Below are 26,052 nucleotides of genomic sequence, written 5' to 3' on the forward strand. Positions count from 1 at the left end.
GCTCATATTTTGGTAACGCTTGATGAGTTTCTATACAACATTTCAGTGGTGTGAACTTTTGCTTTGTGTCGGTACTCTGTAGGCATGTCCTGACTCCTGTTAGTCCACTTGTTACCTTGAGCAGCATAGGTGTGCTTTTCAGCAAAATCTGAGTTCCCAGAAGTTCTCGCCAGCTCTCGCATGCGGCTTTTAATGACTCCAAAAGGATATTGCCTTTTTATATTGTGTGCTTTATATATGCTCCACTTTGCAACGACACGTAACCGGGATACGGTCATACTCGTAACATACTGCACTACTACTGCTTTAGAGTCACACATCAGTCTGTCTTGCTTTTAAACCAAAATTGGATATGTTACCAGTGGATATGTTCTGTCTGTTTCTTGAACGGTGACGTCATGGGCGCAAAACAAATGTCAGTGCAAGCTGACAATAAAGTTGTGTCGTACTATATTACTACTACGCCGCCACTCGCACATGAATGCACACATGAGAATGTGGCTTGCGGTTCACCGCCACAGATACTGGGTGTTCCCAGACAGAATACTGTTGCTGTGGGACTCGGTGAGAGACCAAACGATACGGACACAAGGGTGTCCTATACACCCATGTAGGTGGACGGACGCACCAAAGAAAGACGCAGGTCACGGGGTAGAACAAAGGAAGATCAAAGGCACTGGAGAAAACTCTGACAAATAATGCCTTTTTTTATTTACAGGGCGCATGCAAATATTTGCACATATTATATATTTCTATGATATATATTTGCCTGCACCCTAAATAAATAAAAAAAGGCTGTAATTGTCAGGGTTTCAGTTCCAGTTCCTTTCGTCTTCTATTTTCTACCCCTGGCCTGCATTTTTCTTTGGCGCATACATACCAGTTCCGCTCCTGAGAATGAGATGTCCTGGACCTTCCTGGATTTGGCTTGGTGGAACCCCTTTGTTCAGGGGTAGAAATTACTTGCAGTTGCAAGCTAGCCAGATGCATAGCAGAGCTATTATGAACTGGTTATTATTAGTAGGGAGGCACGCTTAATCGGTAGCATAATCGGAATAGGCCATATCGGCCATAAAAATGCCATATCGGAACGATTATTTAATCGGTTTTCACCAGCAAAAATGTTTTTAAAATGAAAAATGTAAAAAAAAAAAAAAAAGAGTTCAACATGAATCCTCTAGTCTAGAACAACAGCCAAATCAAATCTTAAGTAAAAATAAACCTTTTTTTACATTTAATTTGTGTACTCATTGTTATGATTATATACTAATAATAAGTACTGGACCCTCGTCTGGTTCTGACAGAAAACAGACACTTGGAAAAGTGTATAGGCTATTTATTGATTGATTTAACACATTATTAACCCATTCTGACCTGAGATCAGATTCATACGAGGTTTCCACGGGACACACACTGGTCTGATGAACCCATTCTGACCCGAGATCAGATTCTAAAAATGTCAGTCGTTCTTCGATTTTTCAAAAATAGCAGACCTACAAGCTCATAGCGCGCCACTCGGTGGCGCGCTATGAGCTTGTAGATCTGCTATTTTTCAATAGCTAAAGCATAACATGATGCTAAACACCAAAATGGGTTCCCGGACAGAATGGGTTAAGAGGCTTTAGGCCAAGCCCCTATAGGGCCTAGGCTTGTTTTAATTGGGGTCCTCCTAATATCGGAATCGATCAGAATCTGTATCGGCAGATATGACCCTGCAAATAATCGGATGTCGGTCATTATTTCATAATCGTGCACCCCTAGTTATTAGTTACCTATAAAAGTAACGAAATAATAAAAACTAGAATTGGAAAATAAAACAACAAAAACGAAATCTAACAAACTGTTTTTGTGTTTACAAAACGTACTAAATTCATAGAGAAAATGTCCTTAGTGCTAGTCTTTGTCACAAATATTCAAAATGGTACATTGAGCACAACTAAATGATACATACATAAATCTCTCAATATTACCGTTATGCAAACAGACATGGATACTGTACACATGCCATTGTTGTTATTGTTAGATTGTCATCAACCACATTCAAACCTGTTCTTAGAAATAGTCGAGATTAACTGGAGCCGTCTGTCAGTACAAAAGCATATCCTCCCTGTACAATGGAACAAAAATGCCCGCGTAACTAGACACTACTTGCAGTGTTGTTTTTGGCAGCAATTTTTTTAGTTTTAGTCATATCGTCTCTTCAATAGTTTTCATTTAGTTTCAGTCACATTTTAGTCACCTGGAATGTTTTAGTGTTAGTCTAGTTTTAGTCGACTAAATATCATAGGATTTTAGTCGGCTAAATCTACAGTTGATGTAGTCGACTAAATGGCCTTGATGCCATCGTAAATCCGGGCCTTGATGCCACCGTACATTCGTAATGACTGTTTTTTTTACACTTGCTGAAAATAGCCGATCTACAAGCTTGTAGATCGGCTATTTTCAGCATGCAACCAAGTGTAAAATGACTCGCCGCGGTCGAGATGCCACGCCAGACTTTCCGGTCCTTCATTGTCCACTAGTCCCTTCCGAACATTTCAGTCTAGTTTTTATTTGTTGATGAATTTGCCAGTATATTTAGTCTTTAGTCTTAGTCATCATAGCTTAGTTTTCATTTAGTTTTCATTTAGTTTTCGTCAGACGAAAGTTTTAGTCGACGAAATCAACACTGATCCCTTGTTTATTGATTTCTGAACGGAACAAATAACCTGCAAATTGGAATTTAAATGGCTGTTTAGTGTTTAGTGTAGTCTTGGGACACCAGGGTTAATGTTGTTGTTGTTTTTTAGATTCTTTGGCTTTTCTGCCTTTTTATTGGTAGTATCAAGTGAAGACTGACAGGAAAGGGGGAGCGACACGCGTCACTCCTTTCATTATCCCATTTTTGGAGGGAACCCCTTTTGGTGTTTTAAGCATCATGTTATGCTTTAGCTGCTGTTTTAGCAGATCTACAAGCTCAGGCACAGAGTGCCGCGCTATTTGGAAAATCATGAAAATGTGGCGCAAATCATTTAATTTAATATATATTCTTTCAGAGTGAACGTTTTTAACTCAAATCTTTGCTTCTGGGGGGGGGGTCCCTGGAACAACATATTTCCAAGTGGGGATCGGCGGCCACATACATATAATTCTGGGGGTCCTTGACATGAAATAGGTTGAGAACCACTGACACAGAAACATGGTTTTTTTTTCAGAAAACTGTCATGATTTAGAAGACATTTGTAGAATCGTCCTCAGGTCTAAATAGGTTAACGAGTCAGTTGGTTTCTGATACCGGTATAGGTTTATTAATGCACAGACTTGCAGCAGCATCAAGAGGCCAACAACCTACAACTGGTGAAAACACAAAAAAAAACGATCAGAATAAGCAATACGTGACGCTAACAAACAAAAGAAAATAAACTTCCAACAAGTCAATTTACCTCATTGGCTGCATTCGGGCAACAAAGGGAATTCAAATGAATGGAGAAACCCAGCTGGAAAAACAGCCACGAACGGTCGAACGCACTGAAAACGAAATATAACACAGAACGTAGATATTGACACATAATTTCAATACTGACGTATGAACACATTAAACAAATAAACCTTTTGCCAGCACCACCACGCTGCTCACAAACACATTGCCCTTCCGGGAAAACAAGAGTTCTGGATTCCCCCTACCCCTCCAACAAATCGAACCCTGCCTTCTTCCATTACGGCTATTGTCGAGGACATACAGTAGGAATGAACACTTTCAAGGAAAGAAAGTTGTCACTGTTTGCCTTTTTAATTTCCTCATTTCACCTCTTAAGGTGAAAGGTAAGGTATCTATGGTGACGAATGAGGGTCCGTGTGCTGTTTGCATGCGTGTTTGTCTTTTGTAAACTCTAGTCATTGTGACAATGTTTGTTTTTCCAGACCTTCATCATTCTGCCCAGGCATTAACCCATGTAGGCCCGACGTCGAGAAAAAGAAAAAGAAAAGTCTTCTAAATCCTGACAGTTTTCTGAAATACCTATGTTTCTGTATCAGTGGTGCTCAATATTTCATGTCAAGGACCCCAGGAACTGTAGTGTAATTGGCCTCCGCCTCGCCCTCCCCCCCCCTCCCATCTGAAAATACGTTCTTCCAGGGACCTCCCCAGAAGCAAAGATTTGAGTTAAAAACGTTCACTCATAGTCGTTAATATATATACTCAAAGATTCGAGGCACATTTTCACGATTTTTCTAAAATAGCAGACCTACAAGTTCGTAATGAGCTTGCAGCTCTGCTATTTTTCAATAGCTAAAGTATAACAATGCTTTAAAGATGCCCCTTGCTGTGTGAAATTCAACAATTGACATCGTTCGGCAATGTTATGCTGGCAAATGTTCACGTTCAACCCAAAAGACAAGAGCGCCACCCTGTTATAGCAGATTGTGTTCAGTGTGAAAGGCAAGGAAAAAGGAAAGGAAAGGTACTATGTTTACCCAGGGTAACTGGACTAAGCTCAAGAACTGGTTTACAGCCAGGCCCTGCTCATAGAACATTTCATGGTAGGGGTTCAATGCCTTGTCCAAGGGAACTTCAGCGGTGGTCATTTTAACGTGCCGGTCCGGGGATACGAACTATAGCGACCTTCCGATATCAAGACCGCTCCGCAAAACCGTTCGGCCACCGCTGCCCCTCAGGAAGGAAACACTGGAGCTGAAGTCAAGAGTTACTATATGAGTAAACTAAAAAATTGCTAACACAATCTCTCTTTGGAAAGAATTACGGGTGGAAGGGCCCTTAGTTGTATATACAGTAGCCTATGCTAATGTAGCCTATTGTAATCTTTAACCCATTTTGGGCGGGAACCCCTTTTGGTGTTTTAAGCATTGTTATACTTTAGCCATTGAAATATAGCAGATCTACAAGCTCATAGCGCGGCACCGAGTGCCGCGCTACGAGCTTGTAGGTCTGCTGTTTTTGAAAGAAATCGTGAAAATGTGTCGCAAATCTTTGAATATATATTTCAGAGCCAAAGTAGTTTTTAACTCAAATCTTTGCTTCTGGTGGGGTCCCTGGAACAACATAGTTTTAGATGTGGGGGGGGGGGGGGGGGAAGGTCCTTGACATGAAAATGTTTGAGAACGACTGACATAGGAAACGTAGGATTTGTTAGAATCGTCCCCGGGTCAATATGGGTTAAATCAGTATAGTCTCATTAGGAGGTTCAATGAATTGCTGATCTGTGGGTGTAATTTGGGCCGTGGTTTAGGAGAGCCTTTTATCTCTGCACCTGGACTCTGGGACACCATGGTTACCCCCCCCCAGCCTCCCTTTACTCCTGCTGTTCTCTCTTTGATTACCCTCTCCTGTCGTGCGTCCTTTTGTCTGCGCCGCCGTGAGTTGTAAAACTGCCACTGATGAGGTTTATGCAAATGCTCTCGTCAATGGTTTGCTTTCGAATAATCAGCATGCTTATTTCATCTGCCGTCAAGCTATAGTTTGGAGGCTTTTGAATGTTTTGATTGATTGAGTACTCCGTTAGTCAGAAATGTCAACGGCGCAAGGAGGTACAGTCAGACATTTAGGCTAACTGGTGGAAAGTAACTAAGTAGGTATTTGTACTTTAATTGAGTATTTCCAATTTCCATTACTTTTACCTCTACTCCACTACATCTCAGAGCCAACCTTTTTTTACTTTTTATGCCACTACAGTTATTTGAAAATTTTAGTTACTTTGGAGATTAGAAAACAAACATTAGCTACTTCAACCCTATACAGTTGGGCCGATACCACCCTCAAGTACTCGGTACTCGGAACCGCCACCGATACTTTGACCCGAGTACCAAAACATCCAATGGACACTGGGCTGAACGAATGCAACGGAAGCAAATCTGACCCAACACTGCAGAAAATCACCAAAAACGGCCAATCTACAAAGAAGAATCTAGAACAAAGTGTAGATCAGAGATCCATCTGCATCTGTGAGGAAAAAGGGGGGTAAAATAAGTCGTTACGCAAAACAAAAATAAAAGTACTCATATCGGTGCTCGTTATCGGTGGGTACTAAAAACGAAGTACTTGCACTCGTACTAGCTGTCTGAAAAGAATGGTGTCATGACAACTCTACTATGAATGGACGTTTTCGTTTCTGTACTATTTTTCTATGGTACCAGCTCAGTGGCCTTTGTGGTTAGAGTGTCCGCCCTGAGACGGGGAGGTTCGGGGTTCAATCCCCGTCCTCCGGGTCATTACCAAAGACTCAAAAAATGGGACCCAGTGCCCTCCCTGCTTGACACTCGGCATCAAGGGTTGGATTGGGAGTCCCTGCGACACATACTAGCGTCATGTCCAGTGGGGTGTATACTTGTACATCAAGCTGCCTCACGCTACAGAAACAAGGAGATAGGCTCCTGCCACCCCTATAATGGGCCTCATGGCTCGGCGAGGCTACTTACTTAACATTTCTATGGGTTTATATGATGAACAACATTCAACTGACATCCAAAAGAATGCTCTCATTTTGACTCTTCTCCTTCTTCTTCTCCTCAGTGAGATCAGCCGCCTGGACCTGGGCCTCATCGTGGAGGTGTGGAACAAAGGCCTCATCTGGGACACCATGGTCGGCACCACCTGGATCCCCCTCCAGAGCATCCGCCAGTCGGAGGAGGTATACACCCCCCCCCCCCCCCCCCGATCACTGACGACATAATTATGTGCACCTGTGTGTTGTTTTTGGCCGCAAAGTTCTATTTTGGTTTTAAGAGTCCTTGCCAAACGGGGAGCGCTAAAACGCGCCTATATAGTTCATTTTTCAATGAGACCTTTGCGCGGAGAAGTGACTCACCACCAGACCTGGATTCTGTTTAGCTTTTTTTTTCTTTTTACGCCTGCGTTCCTCGCTTCACGTTTGCAAGGCCCATAGTAGAATATAGAATATACCTGACGAAGGCCACAGGGGACGAAACAGCAGGCTATATATTTTCCTGTATGTTTTTCTCGCTCATCGTACGCACGCCAACGTAGATTATCATGTCGAGCGACAATTCCAACAGCGGCACATGCGACAGATATTCTGCTTTGTAGCTTTTGTAGTTGCCGTGCCCGTGTGAACACAGCCTCAAGTTTGAGTTGAACCCCTGGATGTCATAGTTATGTCAACATTAATGTTTCCTCCTCCGCGTCATCAGTGCCCATACCCGAAGGCAGGGTTGGCGAAAGGGCCTTTCTGTGTGGAGTTTGCATGTTCTCCCCGTGTCCCCTAGGGTATAGGTAGTAGGTACCCTCACAAAAAACATGCAGTAATCCTGGTCTCTAAACTACCTCCCCCTGGCCAGCCGGGGCGCCTGATGGAGGGGAAAGGAACTGGTTGGAATAACGTGTTCCTTCCACGCGCTACGTCCAACCAGGGAAACTCCCCCCTGTCAGGTGTAAAAGGAGCAACTTGGACACTCAGGCAAGAAGGAAGCATGAGTTCAAGTCCGTTGCTCTCCCCAGGTTGGCGGAGGGTGTGTAGAGCCCAGGATCACATTAGATAATTGACACAGGGGTGGAAAAAAAATGGGTTACAAAATCGTGGGATAAAAATTATTAAATAAAAAAAAAGTTACTTAAATTCACTGAAATCACTGCATTTTACACCAGCAGTGAATGTCTGCACTGAGGACTTCCGCTTCCGTTGAATGCACAATGGATGAATGACTTGTGGTTTCTGTTTCTATCGTGCAGGAGGGTTCAGGAGAGTGGACCTTCCTCGACGCGGAGGTCCTGATGAAGGCGGACGAGATCTACGGAACCAAGAACCCGACGCCTCACCGTGTCCTACTGGACACTCGCTTTGAACTGCCTTTCGGTGAGTTATTATTATGACAAAGGCGCTTCCCAAACTTGTCCCATGATATGCTATGGGCCCCCAAAAATAACCTCTAGGCTGCGGAAATGGTTAAATGTGATGAACTGTGATAAATATTAAATATAATGTTTTGCTAATTATATGGGATGCCCACCCAAACCGCGCTGCACGCTGTGATCAGAGGCTTCAAAGTGAAACCAGGCCCGTCGGGTTCCATTCAGTGGGAGAGTGTGTTTGAGGGGGCAGTGTCTTTGAAGGCTGCCAGGAGGCTGCGTCTGTCCCATTCACTAAAGTGGTGTGTTGGTGCAGCTTTGAAGCCCTGGCCTTTGTATGCCTGGCCTTTAACCCATTCCGACCTGAGATCAGATTCTAAAAAAAAATGCCTTCTACATCCTGACCGTTTTCTGAAAAAGCTATGTTTCCGTGTCAGTCGTTCTTCGACTTTTTTCAAAAAATAGCAGACCTACAAGCTCGTAGAGTGGCGCGCTATGAGCTTGTAGGTCTGCTATTTTTCAATAGCTAAAGCATAACCTAATGCTAACACCAAAAGGGATTCCCGCCCCCAAAATGGGTTAATGTGATGTCTCTGCAGGACTGCATAGCTCAGTAGCCTTTTTTGAGAGGTAGGAATAGGAAAGATATTACAGTATAGACGGTAAAACTCTACATATGTGTGTATTTCCCATGGCGATGTACATTTCCCATGGTAGATGTATACAGTAGGTGTTATTTTTGTCATCTCCCCTTATCATAATTTATTGAGCAAGCATGAAGGGCCACTAACCTTAACGTCTCTTCACAAACAGTGCCCTATCCTAAATGTAACTAATTATAAAAAACCCATGGCTAAACTGAAATGCTTGAAGTGAATGCAGCCAATGAAAAGGTGCGTTCAGACTTGAATTTAAATATTCGCCCAGAAGGTTCGTCCCGTTTATGACGCGCAAAAGGGACACTTCACCCTTTTTTTGCCAAAACAAATATGTTAACGACGTTTAGAAGATTCAGAACACTTTCCCGGGGGTCTTGTGTGTATGTGTGTAATATGTGGTTTTGGATATTATAGATTTTAGCTGTGAGCCCAGTGTCCGACGAAAAGTTTGGTGGTCGGAGAGAGAGTATGGACTGTCTTTAAGGGATGGAAACGTTATATATGAGTCGAATAAACCATCGGAGCTGAGTTTTCACACCAGTGTTGCGGACTCTATTTTTTCCTCTTGTACTGCCTTTTGCCCAGCACCTGGGCTAGAGTGGAGGTGCATGCTCTATTTCCTTTGTTAAATAATAAATGGATTCCCATGTTGGTGTTTGAACCGTGCAGCGTGTGTTCATCTCTCACTCACAGACATCCCAGAAGACGAGGCCCAGTACTGGACGGGAAAGCTGGACCGCATAAACACCATGAGAATCCATGATGAGGTAACCATGCAGTGTTGTTTTTGGCAGCAAATTTGAGTTTCAGTCATAGTCTTTTGAATCGTTTTAATTCAGTTTTCGTCACATTTTAGTCACCTGGAATGTTTTGGTGTTAGTCTAGTTTTAGTCGACTAAATGTCATAAGATTTTAGTCGACGAAATCTACAGTTGATTTAGTCGACTGCAATGTATTTTGGCGGGCCTTGATGCCGTCTTAATGACAGTTTTCACACTTGCTGAAAATAGACGATCTACCAGCTCACACGTTGTGAGCTGGTAGATCGGCTATTTTCAGCATGCAACCAATTGTAAAATGACTTTTACTGGATCTCTTGTCTTGTCCACTAGTCCCTTCCTAACATTTTAGTCTAGTTTTTTTTCGTTGACGAAATTGTCAGTATATTTAGTCTTAGTTTTAGTCATCATCATAGCTCATGTAGTTTCCATGTAGTTTTTGCCAGTGGAAAAAGGTAGTCGACGAACATTTTTAGTTTTAGTTTTAGCCGACGAAAACAACACTGGAGGTAACAGGCCTTGTGGCATCACATTCATAGCTATAGTTGGTTACAGATCAATGTTGATGATTTCACAGTTGAAAAGGTTAACAACTTCCATTAAAGCTGCTATAAGCAATTATATGTCAACATTTTAATAACTTTTTTTTTGGGTGGGGGGGGGTTAGTCTCTGTGACACATCTAGGGGCCGCAATCTGCATTCAAAGATTTTCCTAGAAGCTTTGTCATTGGTCGATTTCCCTGTGAACATCTTTGAATGCAGATTGCGGCCCCTACATTTTTTTTGGGGGGGGGGAACGTTCTACCCATTGCTGGCTGTCTGAATACCAAAAATAAATAAAAGATCATTAAAATGTTGACATTATTATTGCTCATAGCAGCTTTAACTCATAATGGTCTTCTAATCTCCCCTTTCTAGTTCGAGGACGAGGTTCAGAATCACCCCCTGCCATTTGCTGCTTCTCAGTGCTGTAAGTTATCCTGCCGTTTACACTTTCCGGCCTCTAGATGGGGCCATTTATCAACGTTCATCTAGGCTTTACAGCATTTTACATTACATCTCCCTTGCTTTATGGACCATTACTTCCTCACAAAGTAAAAAAAAAAAAAAACAGAACATCCCATATCAGAGTTGACATCACGGAAGCCTACAGAGAACCAGTAGTTGTAGATATTTAATTGGATCTATTTATTTCCCCCTGTACATCCTTACCTAAACTTTAAACGGTGCTTATACGCACGTGTAAGTCTTGTTTTCTCTCTTGAGACGCTTTGTTGTCCACTCTGAGAACGGTTTAGCTTGCTCCCTTTCCTTTTCCATAATGTACCGGTTACATTTTTGTTTTATTTCCACACTTTCCCTACATCCTTTAAAACCCATTTTGGGGGCGGGGACGTTTTAAGCATTATGTTGTACTTTAGCTATTGAAAAATAGCAGATCTACAAGCTCATAGCGTGGCACCGAGTGCCGCGCTATACGAGCTTGTATAGGTCTGCTATTTTCTCGGCGACCAAATACATATATATATTTTTGGGGGTCCTTGACATGAAAATGTTTGAGAACGAATGACACAGAAACATGGGGTTTTTCGGAAAACTGTCAGGATTTAGAAGGGTAGGGTAAACTCATGCACCTCTTACCTTGTAACCTCTACACTTTCACCAGGCAACTATTTCGGATGGGCTGACTCTCAGAGTATGTAGAACACGCATTGCTGTGATTGTATACTCTCTCCCCATAGCTTTCCCCCATGGCCCGATGATGCATGTCCCCGTGCCCCCCCCCCCCCTTTTTTATTACGATATATTCAGGGCGGAATTTAACGCTTTTATTCATGTATCATTTTATTTACAAAGTCCCTTCAACCCCTAATATTATCCGCTCACCCTCCCCACGCCATGTTCCTTATTCTTTGTCTGCTGTTGATCGGTGTCACCTCATCTTGTGCTACACAAATCATATACACGACATAGTACAACGTTTTTGTCTAGTTGAACAAAAAAACGAAAAGTTAATTCAGTTGCAGCGCTTCATGCCCTAATCAACCTAATCATTTTTATCTCAGTCATGGAAGACTCTTGCAAAAAAAAAATATATACTATATGAACTTCTCTGAATGGAACGTGCAACTTAATTCCTTCAATATAACAGCTTAATAGTTATACTAATAAAGAGTAGCGTGAGTCATATATCAATATCTGATTGACTCTGTGATGAGGCTATTTTGTTATAACATTTTAACATCAGTAACCTTACGAAAATAATCTCTCGTGGAGAAGACAACCGGCACTCACGGAGCTGTCATTTTAAGGCACTTTTTTATTTATTCTTAGAGTCGGCATAGTATATGCTGCAGAGCAAACGTTTCGACCCTCAAGCCTTCATATCCCACAATTTGTATTCCGGGCGAAACACGTCGCAAGATATTTTTTTTTATGTACTGTAGGGTGAAAACAGAAAACAACTAGTAATATAGCCCCGTTTTCGTGGTTAAATCATTTTTTATTTATTCCATATTCGTTTTCTGTCTTATTTAATCTACTTCTTTGTTTGACATCCAACAGATTTGACTTCAAGTTGCCCTCGTGTCTGTGTAAGAAGGCCGTTACTGTTCGACCACCGGCTCATAATCCGTGTCATACTCACCATGCCCTTTAGCCACCGTTTAATCGCAGTGATTTGAGTTGCTTCTTTGTCCTGAATGTTGGCCGTAAACTATCAAATCCTTTAAATGTTTGCTATTGCATTCACTTCACCGAATATTCCCAGATTGTCAACCAGTGCGAATGATTACCGTTTGTTATTACACAGTAAAAAAAAAAAAAAAAAAAAAAGCTTGATTTTACTTTTTTAGCAGGTCTGCTTGCATGCATATATTTATGCAGTATACTCTATAGAGACACTCCAAAAATGCATGATCTTTGCCCTTGTAACATTCCCTTCCCTCGCCAGCAACCAATCTGCTTTTCACCCCAAATTGTCATATAATGCTTCCTCGATACCTGTAAATACAACCTTACATGAAATATCTAATATATTGCTATATAGCATCAGCAGGGTTTGAGTTTGGGTTATAGAGCGCCGAAGTCCTGACGTCACTCGCCCCCCCATCCCCTGGTTCTGCCTGGTTCACGGAAGTAATTGTTTCTCTTTGGAGAATGACATGGGGCGCATATTAACCCATTCTGACCGGGAACCCATTTTGGTGTTGGCATCATGTTATGCTTTAGCTATTTAAAAAATAGCAGATCTACAAGCTCATAGCGCGCCACCGAGTGGCGCGCTACGAGCTTGTAGGTCTGCTATTTTTGAAAAATCGAAGAACGACTGACATTTTTAGAATCTGATCTCGGGTCAGAATGGGTTAATCAGACCAGTGTGTGTCCAGTGGAAAACCTCGTATGAATCTGATCTCAGGTCAGAATGGGTTAAAATCGTTTCGTGAAAGCATTGCGGTCCGTCTCCAGGGCGTTATTGCCAGGGAGGTTGTCTCTGTATCGTTTTGCGACAGTGCAGTCGCTCATATATGATACAGTCTGTTTCTAGCGAAAATGCAACTAATTCAGTAGCAGTATAACCATAGCGTTTTCTCTGTCAGTTGATTCTTCATATCCATACAGTGTGAGTGAAACGGCCGGGATGACATGTTCATTTTTCAAACACAGTTCTTAACCCATTCTGACCGGGAACCCATTTTGGTGTCAGCATCATGTTATGCTTTAGCTATTGAAAAATAGCAGATCTACAAGCTCATAGCGCGCCACCGAGTGGCGCGCTATGAGCTTGTAGGTCTGCTATTTTTGAAAAATCGAAGAACGACTGACATTTTTAGAATCTGATCTCAGGTCAGAATGGGTTCATCAGACCAGTGTGTGTCCCGTGGAAACCTTGTATGAATCTGATCTCAGGTCAGAATGGGATAAGAAGTACACGAAACCGTGGATTTGCACCCTCTACCGATATTGACGTCAGACTTCGGGTGCTCTATACTGTAGATGTCTCATCCAAAGAAGGTCATGCACTGTACAATTATTTATCATTGATAATGTGTTGAGATTCAGTTGAGATCAGTTAAACAACCCATTTAAGACGGCAACCCCCCCTTTGGTGTTTTATTAAGCATAATGTTATACTTTAGCTATTATTGTGAAAATGTGGACGCAAATCTTTGAATATATTCTTTCAGAGCCAACGTCGTTTTTAACTCAAATCTTTGCTTCTGGGGGCGGGGGTCCCTGGAACAACATATTTTCAGATGGGGGGGGGGGGGGTCCGCAGCCAAATACAGATAATTCTGGGGGTCCTTGACAAGAAAACGGTTGAGCACCGCTGACACAGAAAGACAGGTCTTCTCCAGAAAACGTTTAACGATCTAGAAGACATTTTGTAGAACGGTCCTCGGGTCTAAATGGGTCAATGATATCATGGATAATGTGTTGAGATTCGGTGACTTTCTTAACCCATTCTGGGCCGGAACCCCTTTTTTTGGTGTTAGCATTACGTTACGCTTTAGCTATTGAAAAGTAGCAGATCCACAAGCTCGTAGCGCGCCACAAGCTTGTAAGGCCTGCAATTTTTGAAAAATCGACCGACATAGAAAACATTAGCTTTTTCAGAAAACTGTCATTTTCAAACAGACATTTTTTAGAGAATCTGATCTCGGGTCAAAATGGCTTAAACTAGTCCCCCCCCGTTTGCTTCCTGCAGCTCTGGACGACCAGGACAGTGCCGTGGACGACCGCGACAGCGACTACCGCAGTGAGACCAGCAGCAGCTTGCCCCCCCGGTACCACACCACGGCCCAGCCCAACTCTTCCCTGCACCAGTACCCCATGGGACCGCCCCCCCAGCAGCAGCAGCTGCAGCAGCACCACCACCACCACCACCACATGGACTCGTGCACAGACTCTGTCCACAGCTTTGACCTGGATTACAGGGATCACAGAGGGAGCAGGTATATATATATATATATATATATATACAGTAGTACATGAATACATATATGTTTATTATCATCCTCCAACCACTGTCCATCCACGCATGAATACATGTTACATACTGTACATCCCCCTCCTAAATATCGTACGCACATGCAAACGTGAATCGGCCCGCCGCACAGATTCCACCTGCTCACAGATTAATGCCAAAGTACAGTTCTGTGCGAAGTGGGGCATTAAGGCAACTAGTCGACTATTAGACCTTGTTTGCACTAGTTGACTAGTTGATAAGAAGGAAAAAAAAGTACAAATATTTATTTAATTCTTTTTTTCTTTTTTTACATAATGGGTAGTTAAACAACTAGTCGACCTAGTAAACTAGGCAACTAGTCAACTAGTAAAAATGACTAGAAGTGAATGTCCTAGTGCAAAGTAGTACATGAAATATTTTCTCGGAAACGTACACTTTTTTTTTTTCTTCCATTTCCATAATTAGGCTTTCTTAAGTGCCATCCTAACGGTTTAGTTTTCCGATAGCCTTTGCCTTGAAAGAAAGAAATACCCCCCAGCTGGAGCTCAGTGCTTTTGTTTGCGAGAAGGCTTTCCTCATTGTCGTCGTTGTGTTGTAGTGCATTTCTCATTCAGCATGGCTTCAGCGGGCCAAAGGGAGATGCGTTCTCCAATGGCTCCAACTGTGGAATTATAGTTTTGTCACACCCTTTTATCCGCAAACCTCAATATTTGGATGCCGACAGCGATGAGAGAATCCCTCTCTCGTTAGTCATTTGTTATTGAGATTGGCCACTTGTCTTGGACATAAACAAGCAATGGCCCCCTTTTTTCCCAGTTTGCACTGTGCAGCTGTGAAGGTGTTTGTGCCTTTTTGTCAAAAAGTTTGTGTTCAGGTATAATTTGTCATTATGCATCTCCCGTCTCTGTAATCAGGGACCCTGAAATGCAACGGAAGAAAATGGCCAAAAAAAAAAGCTTGGCGATCAGCCAAAATGGAATTTACTCCTTTTACACTTGGGGGGGGGTTTTCTATGGAAAATAATGTGACTCAGTGAGACGGCTGCAACTCTGTCTGTGACGACTGATAGGGAAGCTGATCCGGATAATTCTGTAACATCAGAAAAGAGAAACGGGATTATAGCCAGGGGAGAGCTTGGTCGTTCTCGTTTTCTTTTATTCCCCCCCGAGGACTTTATTGTCTCTGTGAAACTTCCCCGAGTAGTTTGAATATCTCTCAACTTGGTTTAGCCCACATCATTCAGGAAGTCTATTATCCCATTCTGGGCGGGAACCCCTTTTGGTTAGCATTATGCACTATGTTATACTTGAGCTATTGAAAAATAGCAGAAGCTGGCGCGCTACGAGCTTGTAGGTCTGCTGTTTTTGTTTTTAACTCAAATCTTTGCTTCCGGTGGGTTTCCCAGGAACAACAGATTCTCAGATGGTGGCCGGCGGCCAATTACATATAATCTTGGGGGTCCTTGACATGAAAACGTTTGAGAACCGCTGACACGGAAACATGGGCTTTTCAGAAAACCGTCAGGATTTAGAAGACATTTGTAGAATCGTTCCTATACGTAGGTCCAAATGGGTTATTATGTCATTGAAGAGGGTCATTGAGAGAGGCAAACGTGGTGCTTGTTCGACAGAACTGCTCCCCATGCGTTGTCGTCGTAGCCTTCTCACAAGTGTGGAAATGCTGATATGCATGACACGGGGCCGGTGGGTATAGTCGACTATGTAAACAAGACATGCATGCCTGTTCGCTCGCTCGCTCGCTCACTCACTGGTGTCCCTGTATCCCTCCATATCGCACGCACGCACACACACACACACACACACACACACACACACACACACGCACACACGCACACAATGTGCACACACATATTACACTTGAATACTGAAAATGTTTTCCTCCCAAGATGTTTTACGGCTGAGCTAACTTACTGTACTTAAGCTATTGTATACATTGTAATACATTAGATGTTTTTATCACCTTGACAAAATGTACCCAATTTCTGTAATAATAATAAGGCGCAATTTCACGTTTAAGCGTTCATGATCTCTTCAAGAACAACTTTGTCATGGCTATATTTATGTTTTAGTCTTCCTTTTACTTCTTTTGTGCTTCTTTCTTTTCTCGCTTGCTCCTATATATATCCTGTCCCATTTCTTCCCATATCCTTTTCTTTCTTAAATTCCCCGTTAACCCTATGACTAGATCCGTAAACCACAAAGGCAGGGTCAGGATCATACCCGTAGACTCTGGCACGGTAGAGGACTGGGAAAACAAATACAAACTGCGGGGGAAGCCTCGGCTGAGCGATTTCCTCGACGACGAGGAAGGCGGCGGCGGCGGCGGCGTCCTCCGCACGGGCAGAGCCGCCTGCCCCGAGCCATCGGGAGGCTCGCTCAGCCAAAGCCCTAAGCGTGGTGGTGGTGGTGGCGCCGCCTTACCCGTCTACCCCGAGGGCTATGACACTATCGATCGGCGGCGGAAGAAAAAGACGAGGGATCCGGGAGGAGGGTTGCTCGGCGGCAGAGAGGCGGACAGAATCAGAGACGAGGCCCGCGCCGTTCCCCCTGACCTCGCAGTCCTCCGTCAAAAGAGAGGCGAGCTAGTGATGCGCCAGGTAGTCGAGCTCGAACAGCAGGGAGATCGGATGACCTCGTGCCTCAGGCCGTACAAGGACGGGCTACTTTACAAGACCAGAATGTGGGCTAAAAATGACCTGGGGAACACATTGGAGAATTACGTGGCGTTCAAAGAGGAGGAGGCTGCGAGGATAAGGGCAGGGTTTGAATGTGACGGGAACGTGCACCGTTCCTCAGGTCCAGGGGACGATATAGACTACTTATTAGGAGAGGACTTTCATCCTGAGAACGGGAGAGATCATTTAAAAGACGGGCATTGTTTTCCCTACGGCGCTCACACGGACAGTCCTCAGGGCTATCGGGATAAGAAGTGTGGAAAGGGAAAGATTGGAGGATGGGCTCCCGAGGCTCACCTATCTCCCGTGGAGGAACCGAGTGATGAGTATGTAGATCCCATGGACGAGCTCCATTCTCTGGTCGAAACGGTTTCGGAGTACCTGGCTGAAAAAGAGGAGGAAATAAGCAAGTATGGTTCACTGCCTAGGTCCAGCAAATCCAGGCTGTCCTCTCTAGGCAGTAACAGAACGGATTCTTTGGGAGATGATCCGAGAAGTGTGTCGAGGGATGCGAGAGTGGAAACTGAAACCCGGGCTCCCTTTGACCAGGGTATGTCGGGGGTGAAACATGCTATGAGTTCCTTGTTTAGTTCTTTCACTGACAAAGTTAGTACAGGTCCCAAACAGACAAGTTCGTCAGCACCAGCATCAAATGAACAACCCTCTCAGTCTGGAATGTCAAAGTTGTTCTCTTTCATCCCTAAATCGACTAGCTCAGCTCCCGTGGCCGTGGTATCTCCAGTGGAACCACAACCTGGAAACGTATTTGGTTCTCTGCCTTTGCACCCACCATTCGACGCCAAGAGAAAAGGTCATAACCGAGAGACGATTACAATTACTCAGACTCAAACCAGTACTGGTGACAAGTCCACGGTCTCTACGGGGAACTCTGTTTTGGGGAAATTAAATCCTCTAAAGTTGTTTTCAGCAGAAGAGGGTCTGAAATCGACTACTGATGCCACTGTGTGTCAAGACCTTGCACATGACGACTGTATTAATCAAGATAATTTGTCAATGGCAAGTGGAGTAGGTGGAAACCCCAACGGAGCCAGAAGGCTATCGCAAGAGAGAAAATGTGTGGACAGTCGAGAACAATTTGTGTATGGCAGACATAATCCTACGATTGCCACACTGGGAAATCTGCCTCCACCAGGGCCAGGGAGGCCGATTGGCCAAGCAGAGCCGGTGAACACAGGGTTCTTCAACCCTTTCAAGAAGTCATTTAGCTCATTGATAACACCTGTAGCCACTATTCCCCCTCAGGGACCCGTCACTGTTTATCCCGTCTTTACGTCAGAGAAGACGGCGGAAGACCCGTCACTAAGTAGTAAGTTCAAACTTCCCTTCCTCTCCTCTGACAACATTTCATCTCGGCAACCTCCTAAAGCGGAGACTGGCATGCTGTCTGGCCTCTTAAAGTTTGCATCCAGTGATGATGTCGGTGCTTCCAGAAACACACAGAACCCGGTGCAGTCACACCATCCTGCAGATTCAATACCCCAGGCCCAGGGTACGCAACAAGCCCCTCTTCAACCTGAACCGCAAGGTTTTTTGACTGGTCTTTTTAAAGGCAACTCCACAGACAATGTGTCTCATACAGGTGCTAATCAGCCGCAGCAAGGAGGGCTGCTGTCTGGGCTTCTGAAATTTGGCTCGGCAAGTGACATATCTGGCAGTGTGCCACCCAATCAACCGGTAGGGTCCGGGAGTAACCCCCAGAATTTTCCCAATTATCCTCCCCCACAACAAAACACACCACCGCCACCTCAGGAGAATATTCCACAAAATATTGAACCACCGCCACAGAGGATCCCACCTGACAATCACCCAGGTCAACACGAGCCACAGAAACAAGCTCCACAAGCCCAACAGACACAACAAAGGGGGCTGTTCTCTGGGTTGTTGAAATTCGGATCCGCTGACAATATTTCAACAACTCATCCTCAACAACCACAAGGGGTGTTTGAACAACATAGACCTTATTTAAATCAACAGAACGTCCAAGGTCCAAGATCACAAAGTCAACAAACTGACCAGCAACAAACTACAAATTCTGCCTTTACTAGACGACAAACGATTCCACTCCAACAACCACAATCTGAGCGGAGAGGAGTCCTGTCTGGACTTTTTAAGTTTTCTTCGGCAGGTAATGTTAACTCTGCTTCACCCCCAGCACCTCAGCAACATGGAATTATCACAAGTAGATCTTGTCTGGAACAACAACAATGTGTTGGCAATATGTCAAATCCAAGACAAGATCAACCACAAGATACTTTGGCCCAAACTCAGACTAAAGCAAGTGGTTTACTTTCTGGACTATTCAAATCGTCTTCAGAGAATGTGTCTCAGCCGCACAGATCCCAGGAAAATAAGGAACAGGTCAAGCCACCACCAGAAAGCCACACTGTACAACCACAGCAAGAGACTGTAAATCAGTCTGGTATGCTTTCTGGCTTGTTTAGTAAGTTGACAAAACCACTTGCAAGTGTTGACATCAGCAGCCAGACACTGACCAGTAGCCAGACACTGACCAGTAGCCAGACACTGACCACCAGCCAGACACCAACAGGGCAAACACTTCCCCAGAGAGCTCCAGTGAACACTCTAGGAAGGCAGGCGACACTGCAAAGTCAACCACCTGGCAATATATCCCATGAGTACCTACAAGAACATGATGTTGAGCAAGACAATAAGCCTAATCGTTCTACACAGCAAGGTGCTTTACCCCTTTTTCTGTTCCCCAGAAATATAGTAGATGAACCATGTTCTCATAGGCTATTAGAACGGGTAGCTCAGGTCCCAGAGGAGATGTCACCTTCACCTAATGCAAAGGCTTTGGTTTCAGATGTATTAAAAATGGGGCCAAGTGCCACAACAAGTGCCGCCTCTGGTTTAGAAAGGGAGGGTGAGCAAAGAGTTGATCCTGATCCTCATATTCCAGGAAGGAGCAGGCACGCCATCTATGGTTCGCCTGTGTCAATTGACGCAGGGAGTTTGGATTTAAGAACTCTGGCTACTTTTGAAAGATCTTTTCAGGGTCCAGCAGCGTACAGCTCAATTAGCACAGGTGATTTGTATCAATTATCGTCACAGTATGACTCTCCTCAATCGGTCCGGCCAATGGCTTACAGCACGGGTAATATTCATTCGCTTTTCGATTCAAATTATCGATCGGTATCCACACCGCCATACGTTAGCGGAAGCTGTACTTCTTTGTATGAGTCAACGAGGCCAAACGTGTCACAGTATGACTCTCCTCAATCGGTCCGGCCAATGGCTTACAGCACGGGTAATATTCATTCGCTTTTCGATTCAAATTATCGATCGGTATCCACACCGCCATACGTTAGCGGAAGCTGTACTTCTTTGTATGAGTCAACAAGGCCAAACGTGTCACAGTATGACTCTCCTCAATCGGTCCAGCCAATGGCTTACAGTACGGGTAATATTCATTCGCTTTTCGATTCAAATTATCGATCGGTATCCAAACCGCCATACGTTGGCGGAAGCTGTACTTCTTTGTACGAGTCAACGAGGCCAAGCGTGTACGACGATCAGTCGTCCTCTTATGGTACGAGTCCCACTTATAATGAAAACCAATGGATCCAACAATCTGATCTGTGGCAGCAGTTTCAGAATCTTTCTCACGGTTATCAACAGCCAGTAGAAAATCAAGGATACACAAAGCAATGTGAAGACGCACCGTCAGTGCAGGGGTACTCTCTCCACTGGAGTGCCTCGAACATGAATGAGCAGTATAACTCTTCTTCACAGCCATGGGAAGAAGTTATTTGCCAACAAGAACAACACATTGATCCATATCAGTTAGAGGAACCAGGATGTTTTAACAAGGATCCATATGGCAAGACGAGATTATGGAGTAGCTATGATGACTTGGGTAATTTACAGTCCGCAAACAAAGAGGACGGTGCATTGAACTTGACTACCAAACCAAGTAGTTCCATGTTGGGGAAGAGACATTCAATTAAAGATGGCAGTTGTTATAGCCTGAGTGGTGTTTCATATCACGAAGGCTATTATGAGGAGACTGCTCCAAGCTTGTCTTATTCAGCCAACTGGAAGTATGAAATGGATAATGCTCAGGACCTTCGCACTGACGGCGTTTCCAATCGTTCTAATTCTAATAATGCTTCAGGTGCCAATTGTGAGATTGAAGAGTCTATGTATCTCGAGGATACAGAATGGTACCAGCAATGGCTTGCACTGTTGGAGCAAGGGATGTGGTGGCCAGCAGATGATGGTGATTGTGGCTACTTTGTGTACACTGATCATGAATACATTTATGCTTTGCTCACAGATGCTGCAGGAGAAAATGTATATGCTTGTGCACCTGAAGGAGAGCAGTGCGTAAATGTGCAGCAGTCGGATAGTTTTCCTAATGCTTGGCTGCACAATGAAATGGTTACTGTCTGTGGTTTTAAAGTCCCACTGTATAATGAAGATGAGCTTCTCTGGCTACCCGGTCAAGATCAAAGTGATGCCAAGCTTCTCAATGCTCCCCTAGACTTATCTTCTGCATACCGAAAAGGAAACCAGATCATGAATTTAAATCTTGAGCGTTTTTCCCAAATGTTTGAAAACTCATTTATGTCACAGAGAAACCATACTGCAGATTTAGCATCATACAAGCTGAACAAAGTTAGAATGGATTCTGCACATCCCGCCTATATCTATCCAGACCCAGAAGTTATTGACCTCTCATGCCATAGTAAAGATCACATTGGTCCATATTGGAACAACAAGGAAATGAAGACACTTCTTGCTCAGAAGGTTGCCGTTTCCCTAAACTCTTCACCAACTTCAAACTCGTCTCAGCAGCAGCTTCTTAACAACTGTTACAAGCCTAGCCAACGACGCCGTTCAACTGCTGGTGTCACAGTGAAACATGTCGATGACACATCAGAGGTGGAATGGAGGAAGAGGGTAACTCCTGGAGAGGAGCAGCCTAATCGTCATTCCAAGAAGACCTCATCTCAGTTAGACCCAGACAAAGCTGGCACAACCTCCCGTGATCAACTTAGATATGCTGGGGTTGAGGCTCCTAACCAGCAATCTAAGGGCATTCTGTCTTCAGGTTTCCATAGTCTTAAGTCCAAGATCATCAAAGAAGACCCCCCTACATTTGTAGCTCAGCCACAAAGTGTGACTCAAATTCCAAAGCCAGTCACCTCGCAGTCTAGAATGTTGCCCACACTCCCAACAGATGGTCCAATGACCCAGCCTCCTACACTTTCCACACAATCCACGGCGCAGAAACCTAGACTTGCACGTCAGTCACAACAGACAGGCCTGCCAACACAGGCCAATGGGGACTCAAGAGAATCACTACCTAAATCACCAGTAGTTGATCAGCCAGTGGAACAGCCAGTGAATAAACCAGCTGAACAACCACAAGCTGGCTTCATGGGCTTTTTAAAGTCTGCAGTTGGAATGGAAGAACCAAAACCAGAGACCCAGAAGTCTCCTCAGTCTACTATGTCTCAACAGACAGGCCTGCCAAAACTTGCCACTGGGGACTCAAGAGAATCACTACCTAAATCACCAGTAGTTGATAAGCCAGTGGAGCAACCAGTGAATAAAACGGCTGAACAACCACAATCTGGCTTCATGAACCTATTCAAGTCTGCAGTTGGAATGGAAGAGCCAAAACCAGAGCCCCAGAAGTCTCCACAGGCACCTTTGAATCATCAGAGTAAAACTGCCAGCACTGCTTCCTTGCCAGGAAGTGTCAATGCAAACAAAGAACCTACAGGTGTATCTAATTTCTTTGGATCAATAGGCAGCCTATTTACTGCCGAGGCCCCTCCACCACCGCAACCGCAGTCAAGACCTAAGGGCATACAAAGACAACCAACAATTCACCAACGTGGTGCTTCTCAGCCAGGTCAGAGCCAACCTGGGGGTACATCACAAGTATTTCCTAGTTCTGGTACTGTTCCTGCCCCAGGCCAGCCACTAACTGTGCCACCAACGGCACAGACAAAACCAGAACCAGCACCTATGCCACCTAAATCAACTAGTGGACTGTTTGGCTCTATTGGTGAAATGCTGTCGGGTACAACTGCCCAGGCTGGACCCTCACCTCAAGTGCCACCTCCAGGTGCTGCTCCTCAAGAAGAATCAATTGGTAAAAGTATATTGTCAATATTTAGCGGGCCAGGTCCACAGACTGCACCTAAAGCTGGGACTTCTCCACAAGTACCTCCTCCAAGTGCAGCTCCACAAGAGGAATCTCTTGGGAAAAGTCTATTGTCATTGTTCAGTGGGCCAAGTCCTCCCCAGCCTTCTGCTCAAACAAAGCCTACTGGTCAGACTCACCCCCAGGGTACTATTCCCCCAAAGGAACCACAACCTCAACCACAAGTGACAGCTAATTCTGTCCTTGGGGGAATCCTGGGTGGCTTGTCTACCGCCAATGAAAGTCCAGCTAAAAGTTTGTTCTCCATGTTTGGGGCCTCAGGTACTACGCAAACCCCACCAAACTCAGGAACTACAGCATCGAAAGAAGGTGCTAAGGTTCGTCCCATGTCACCCCCACAACAAGGTACTGCTGCCCCTCCCAAAGAGCTACAGCCCCCAGACCCCTCACAAGGACCATCTATAGTATCAATCAGTAGCGTTTCCCCAGGAGCATCAGCCAGTAGTGACACATTGGGTAAAAGTGTACATGGGGCCAGTTCCCCAATGACTGATGCCACTGTAACTGTCACATCTTCTGATGATGGCACTAAAGCTGAAGGTGTAATGCCACAGCCTCCTGAAGAGGGTGCAACAGTGCAAAAGGAATCCACATCAGAAGGTGAACCTATGCCCCCCAAGGAGCCAACAGTGACGGGTTTATTGTCCATGCTCAGTGGATCAAGTCCACAGGCTCCCACCTCAAATGCTGGGTCTATTTTAGATGGTGCAAGTAAAGGTTTATTGTCAATGTTTTCTGGACTCTCTGAACCTAGTAATGTTCAAGCGGGTGCTACAGCACCTACAGCATCTGCATCTAGACCAGGGGGCATCGCTAGAGGGCCCGCCAACCAAACTTCTCAAGGTGGTTCCTTATTAGGAGGTCTGTTTGGAGGTTCTGCTCCCCAGGCTGCTGGTCCTGACAGTGGAGGTTCAATTTTGGGTGGGATATTTGGAGGAGGAGCAGCGGCCTCAACCGCAGGACCTCAGACTGGTGGATCCTTGTTGGGTGGACTTTTCGGAGGAGCTGGAACTCAGACTACATCTCCCCAAATGGGCGGCTCAATTTTGGGAGGTCTATTTGGAGGGCCTACTACTCCTCAGCCAGCAGCTCCACAGACTGGTGGATCCTCTGCCCCTGGAAAAGGTCCACCATCGGCTCCACCATCAGCTCCCACAATGATACCTCCAACAAAACCCAGTGATGAGAGTAATCTGTCCACTGCAACTATTCCAACAAAACCACGTGATGAGACCAACATATCAACTACAACTACTTTTGAGACCTCTCCAGTTGATAGTGTTCCCAAAGGTGGTGACATGACAGAAACGCTAAACTCTGATGGTGGTGCCCCCCTAACTGATACACCGGATGTAGTTATTGGCCAGGAAGTTGATAAATCACACCGTCAACCCAAAGAAGTTGACGTTACTGTGGAATCTGTCAAACCCCAAGAGTTGTCAAAACTGGAAACACCAGATTCTTCCAACCAGAATCAAATGCTCCCCAAAACTGAAGAAGCACCTGCCACTGAGTCAACTCCAGCTGTAGATGAACATAAGAAAACTCCGGAGCCTGAAAAATCTGTTCTGGACTCATCGGCCGATGCAGTGTCAGGCTTTATGTCCTCACTTTTCAAACCAACGACTGCTCCTGCTCAAGGTCAACAGCAACAGGCTGGTGGGTCTATATTAGGTGGCATACTTGCAGGATCCAACGCCCAAACTTCTCAGACGGGGGGATCGCTACTTGGGGGTTTATTCGGTGGTCCTACTACCCAGGGTACTGCTCAAGCTACTGCTCCTCCGACAGGAGCGTCAATATTGGGTGGTATGTTTGGAGGAACTGCCCCATCTCCAGGTCCCCAGACCGGTGGCTCCATACTGGGTGGGATGTTTGGTGGAGCCGCTTCCTCAACACTCGGTGGGATGTTTGGAGGGGCTGCGGCCCAGAGTACTGCGCCGCAAGCTGGAGCATCGATGCTTGGGGGAATAGGAGGGTCATTATTTGGGAATATAGGACAAGCACCTAAGCCAGCCGAGCCCAAACTAACCGGGCCGATGCAATCACATGAAACTGGACCGCAACCACATATTAAAAATCAAAGCATTCCTCCCAAAGTAGTTCGAGAGGGTGCTGAGATCATGGAAGGTAAAATGGTTGACTCGAGTTTACCTGATGAAGAGCAAATAACATTAGGCAATCAAACGGGAAGTAGTGCCCTCCCAACAGCTGCGGAAGCTTCTGCAACAGCTTCTACCACAAGTACAAAAGAAACGAGTCTTGAAGGAGAGGTGACACATGAGAAACCCATAGTCATCAAAGGAGAACCCGAAAGTATAGAGGCCGACGAATCGGTTCCACCAGCTAACAAAAAAACGGATACTCCAGGTGATCAGTTGCCCAAAACTGTAGAGCAACCTCATCAGTTGCCCAAAACTGTAGAGCAACCTCATCAGTTGCCCAAAACTGTAGAGCAACCTCATCAGTTGCCCAAAACTGTAGAGCAACCTCAAGCAAAGTCCCTTTTTGGCTTTATGTCAGCAACCAGTGATGCAGGAAAATCTCTTGGATCCCTATTTTCATCCCCACCAACAGTGCCCTCAGGTGCTTCCTCAACACCTCAAGCAGAAGGTGGTTTGTTTTCAGGATTCAAGACATTATCTGCGAGTCTGTTACAAGAGGGAATGTCTTCTGCTGGAAAACAAGATGCTTCGTTATTCGGAGCAAAGCTGGGATTCCCCTGGCAAGCAGACCCTCCCAGCCCACAAGCTACCCCAGTTGTAACTCAGCCCAAAGCCAACGACAAACCAGCATCCGGTCAAACACAAACTATAGAAAAAGTCGCAGCGTCTGATGCCCAAAAGAAGGATGGGGTAGGTTCCATGGATGATATAGCAACCCCCCAGATTTGCATCTCCACTCCTGAAGTAGATCCTTCAGCATCCCTGT

The 26,052-nt window shown here is 44.8% G+C and overlaps 1 protein-coding gene across 1 annotated transcript in view; it reads left to right on the plus strand.

Annotated features, from left to right (window-relative positions):
- The window catches only part of LOC308310215 (protein unc-13 homolog B-like), a 104,266-nt gene that overhangs the window by 24,626 nt on the left and 53,588 nt on the right, over positions 1–26,052 (plus strand). The window contains exons 4-8 of the mRNA XM_080756429.1: positions 6,506–6,623; positions 7,682–7,805; positions 9,151–9,224; positions 10,156–10,207; positions 13,946–14,192. Coding sequence (XP_080612555.1) covers positions 6,506–6,623; positions 7,682–7,805; positions 9,151–9,224; positions 10,156–10,207; positions 13,946–14,192 — 615 coding nt within the window. The remainder of the gene's footprint in view (positions 1–6,505; positions 6,624–7,681; positions 7,806–9,150; positions 9,225–10,155; positions 10,208–13,945; positions 14,193–26,052) is intronic.

This window comes from Protomyctophum bolini (assembly GCF_963924005.1).
Source record: "Protomyctophum bolini genome assembly, chromosome: 22".
Lineage (NCBI taxonomy): Eukaryota > Metazoa > Chordata > Actinopteri > Myctophiformes > Myctophidae > Protomyctophum > Protomyctophum bolini.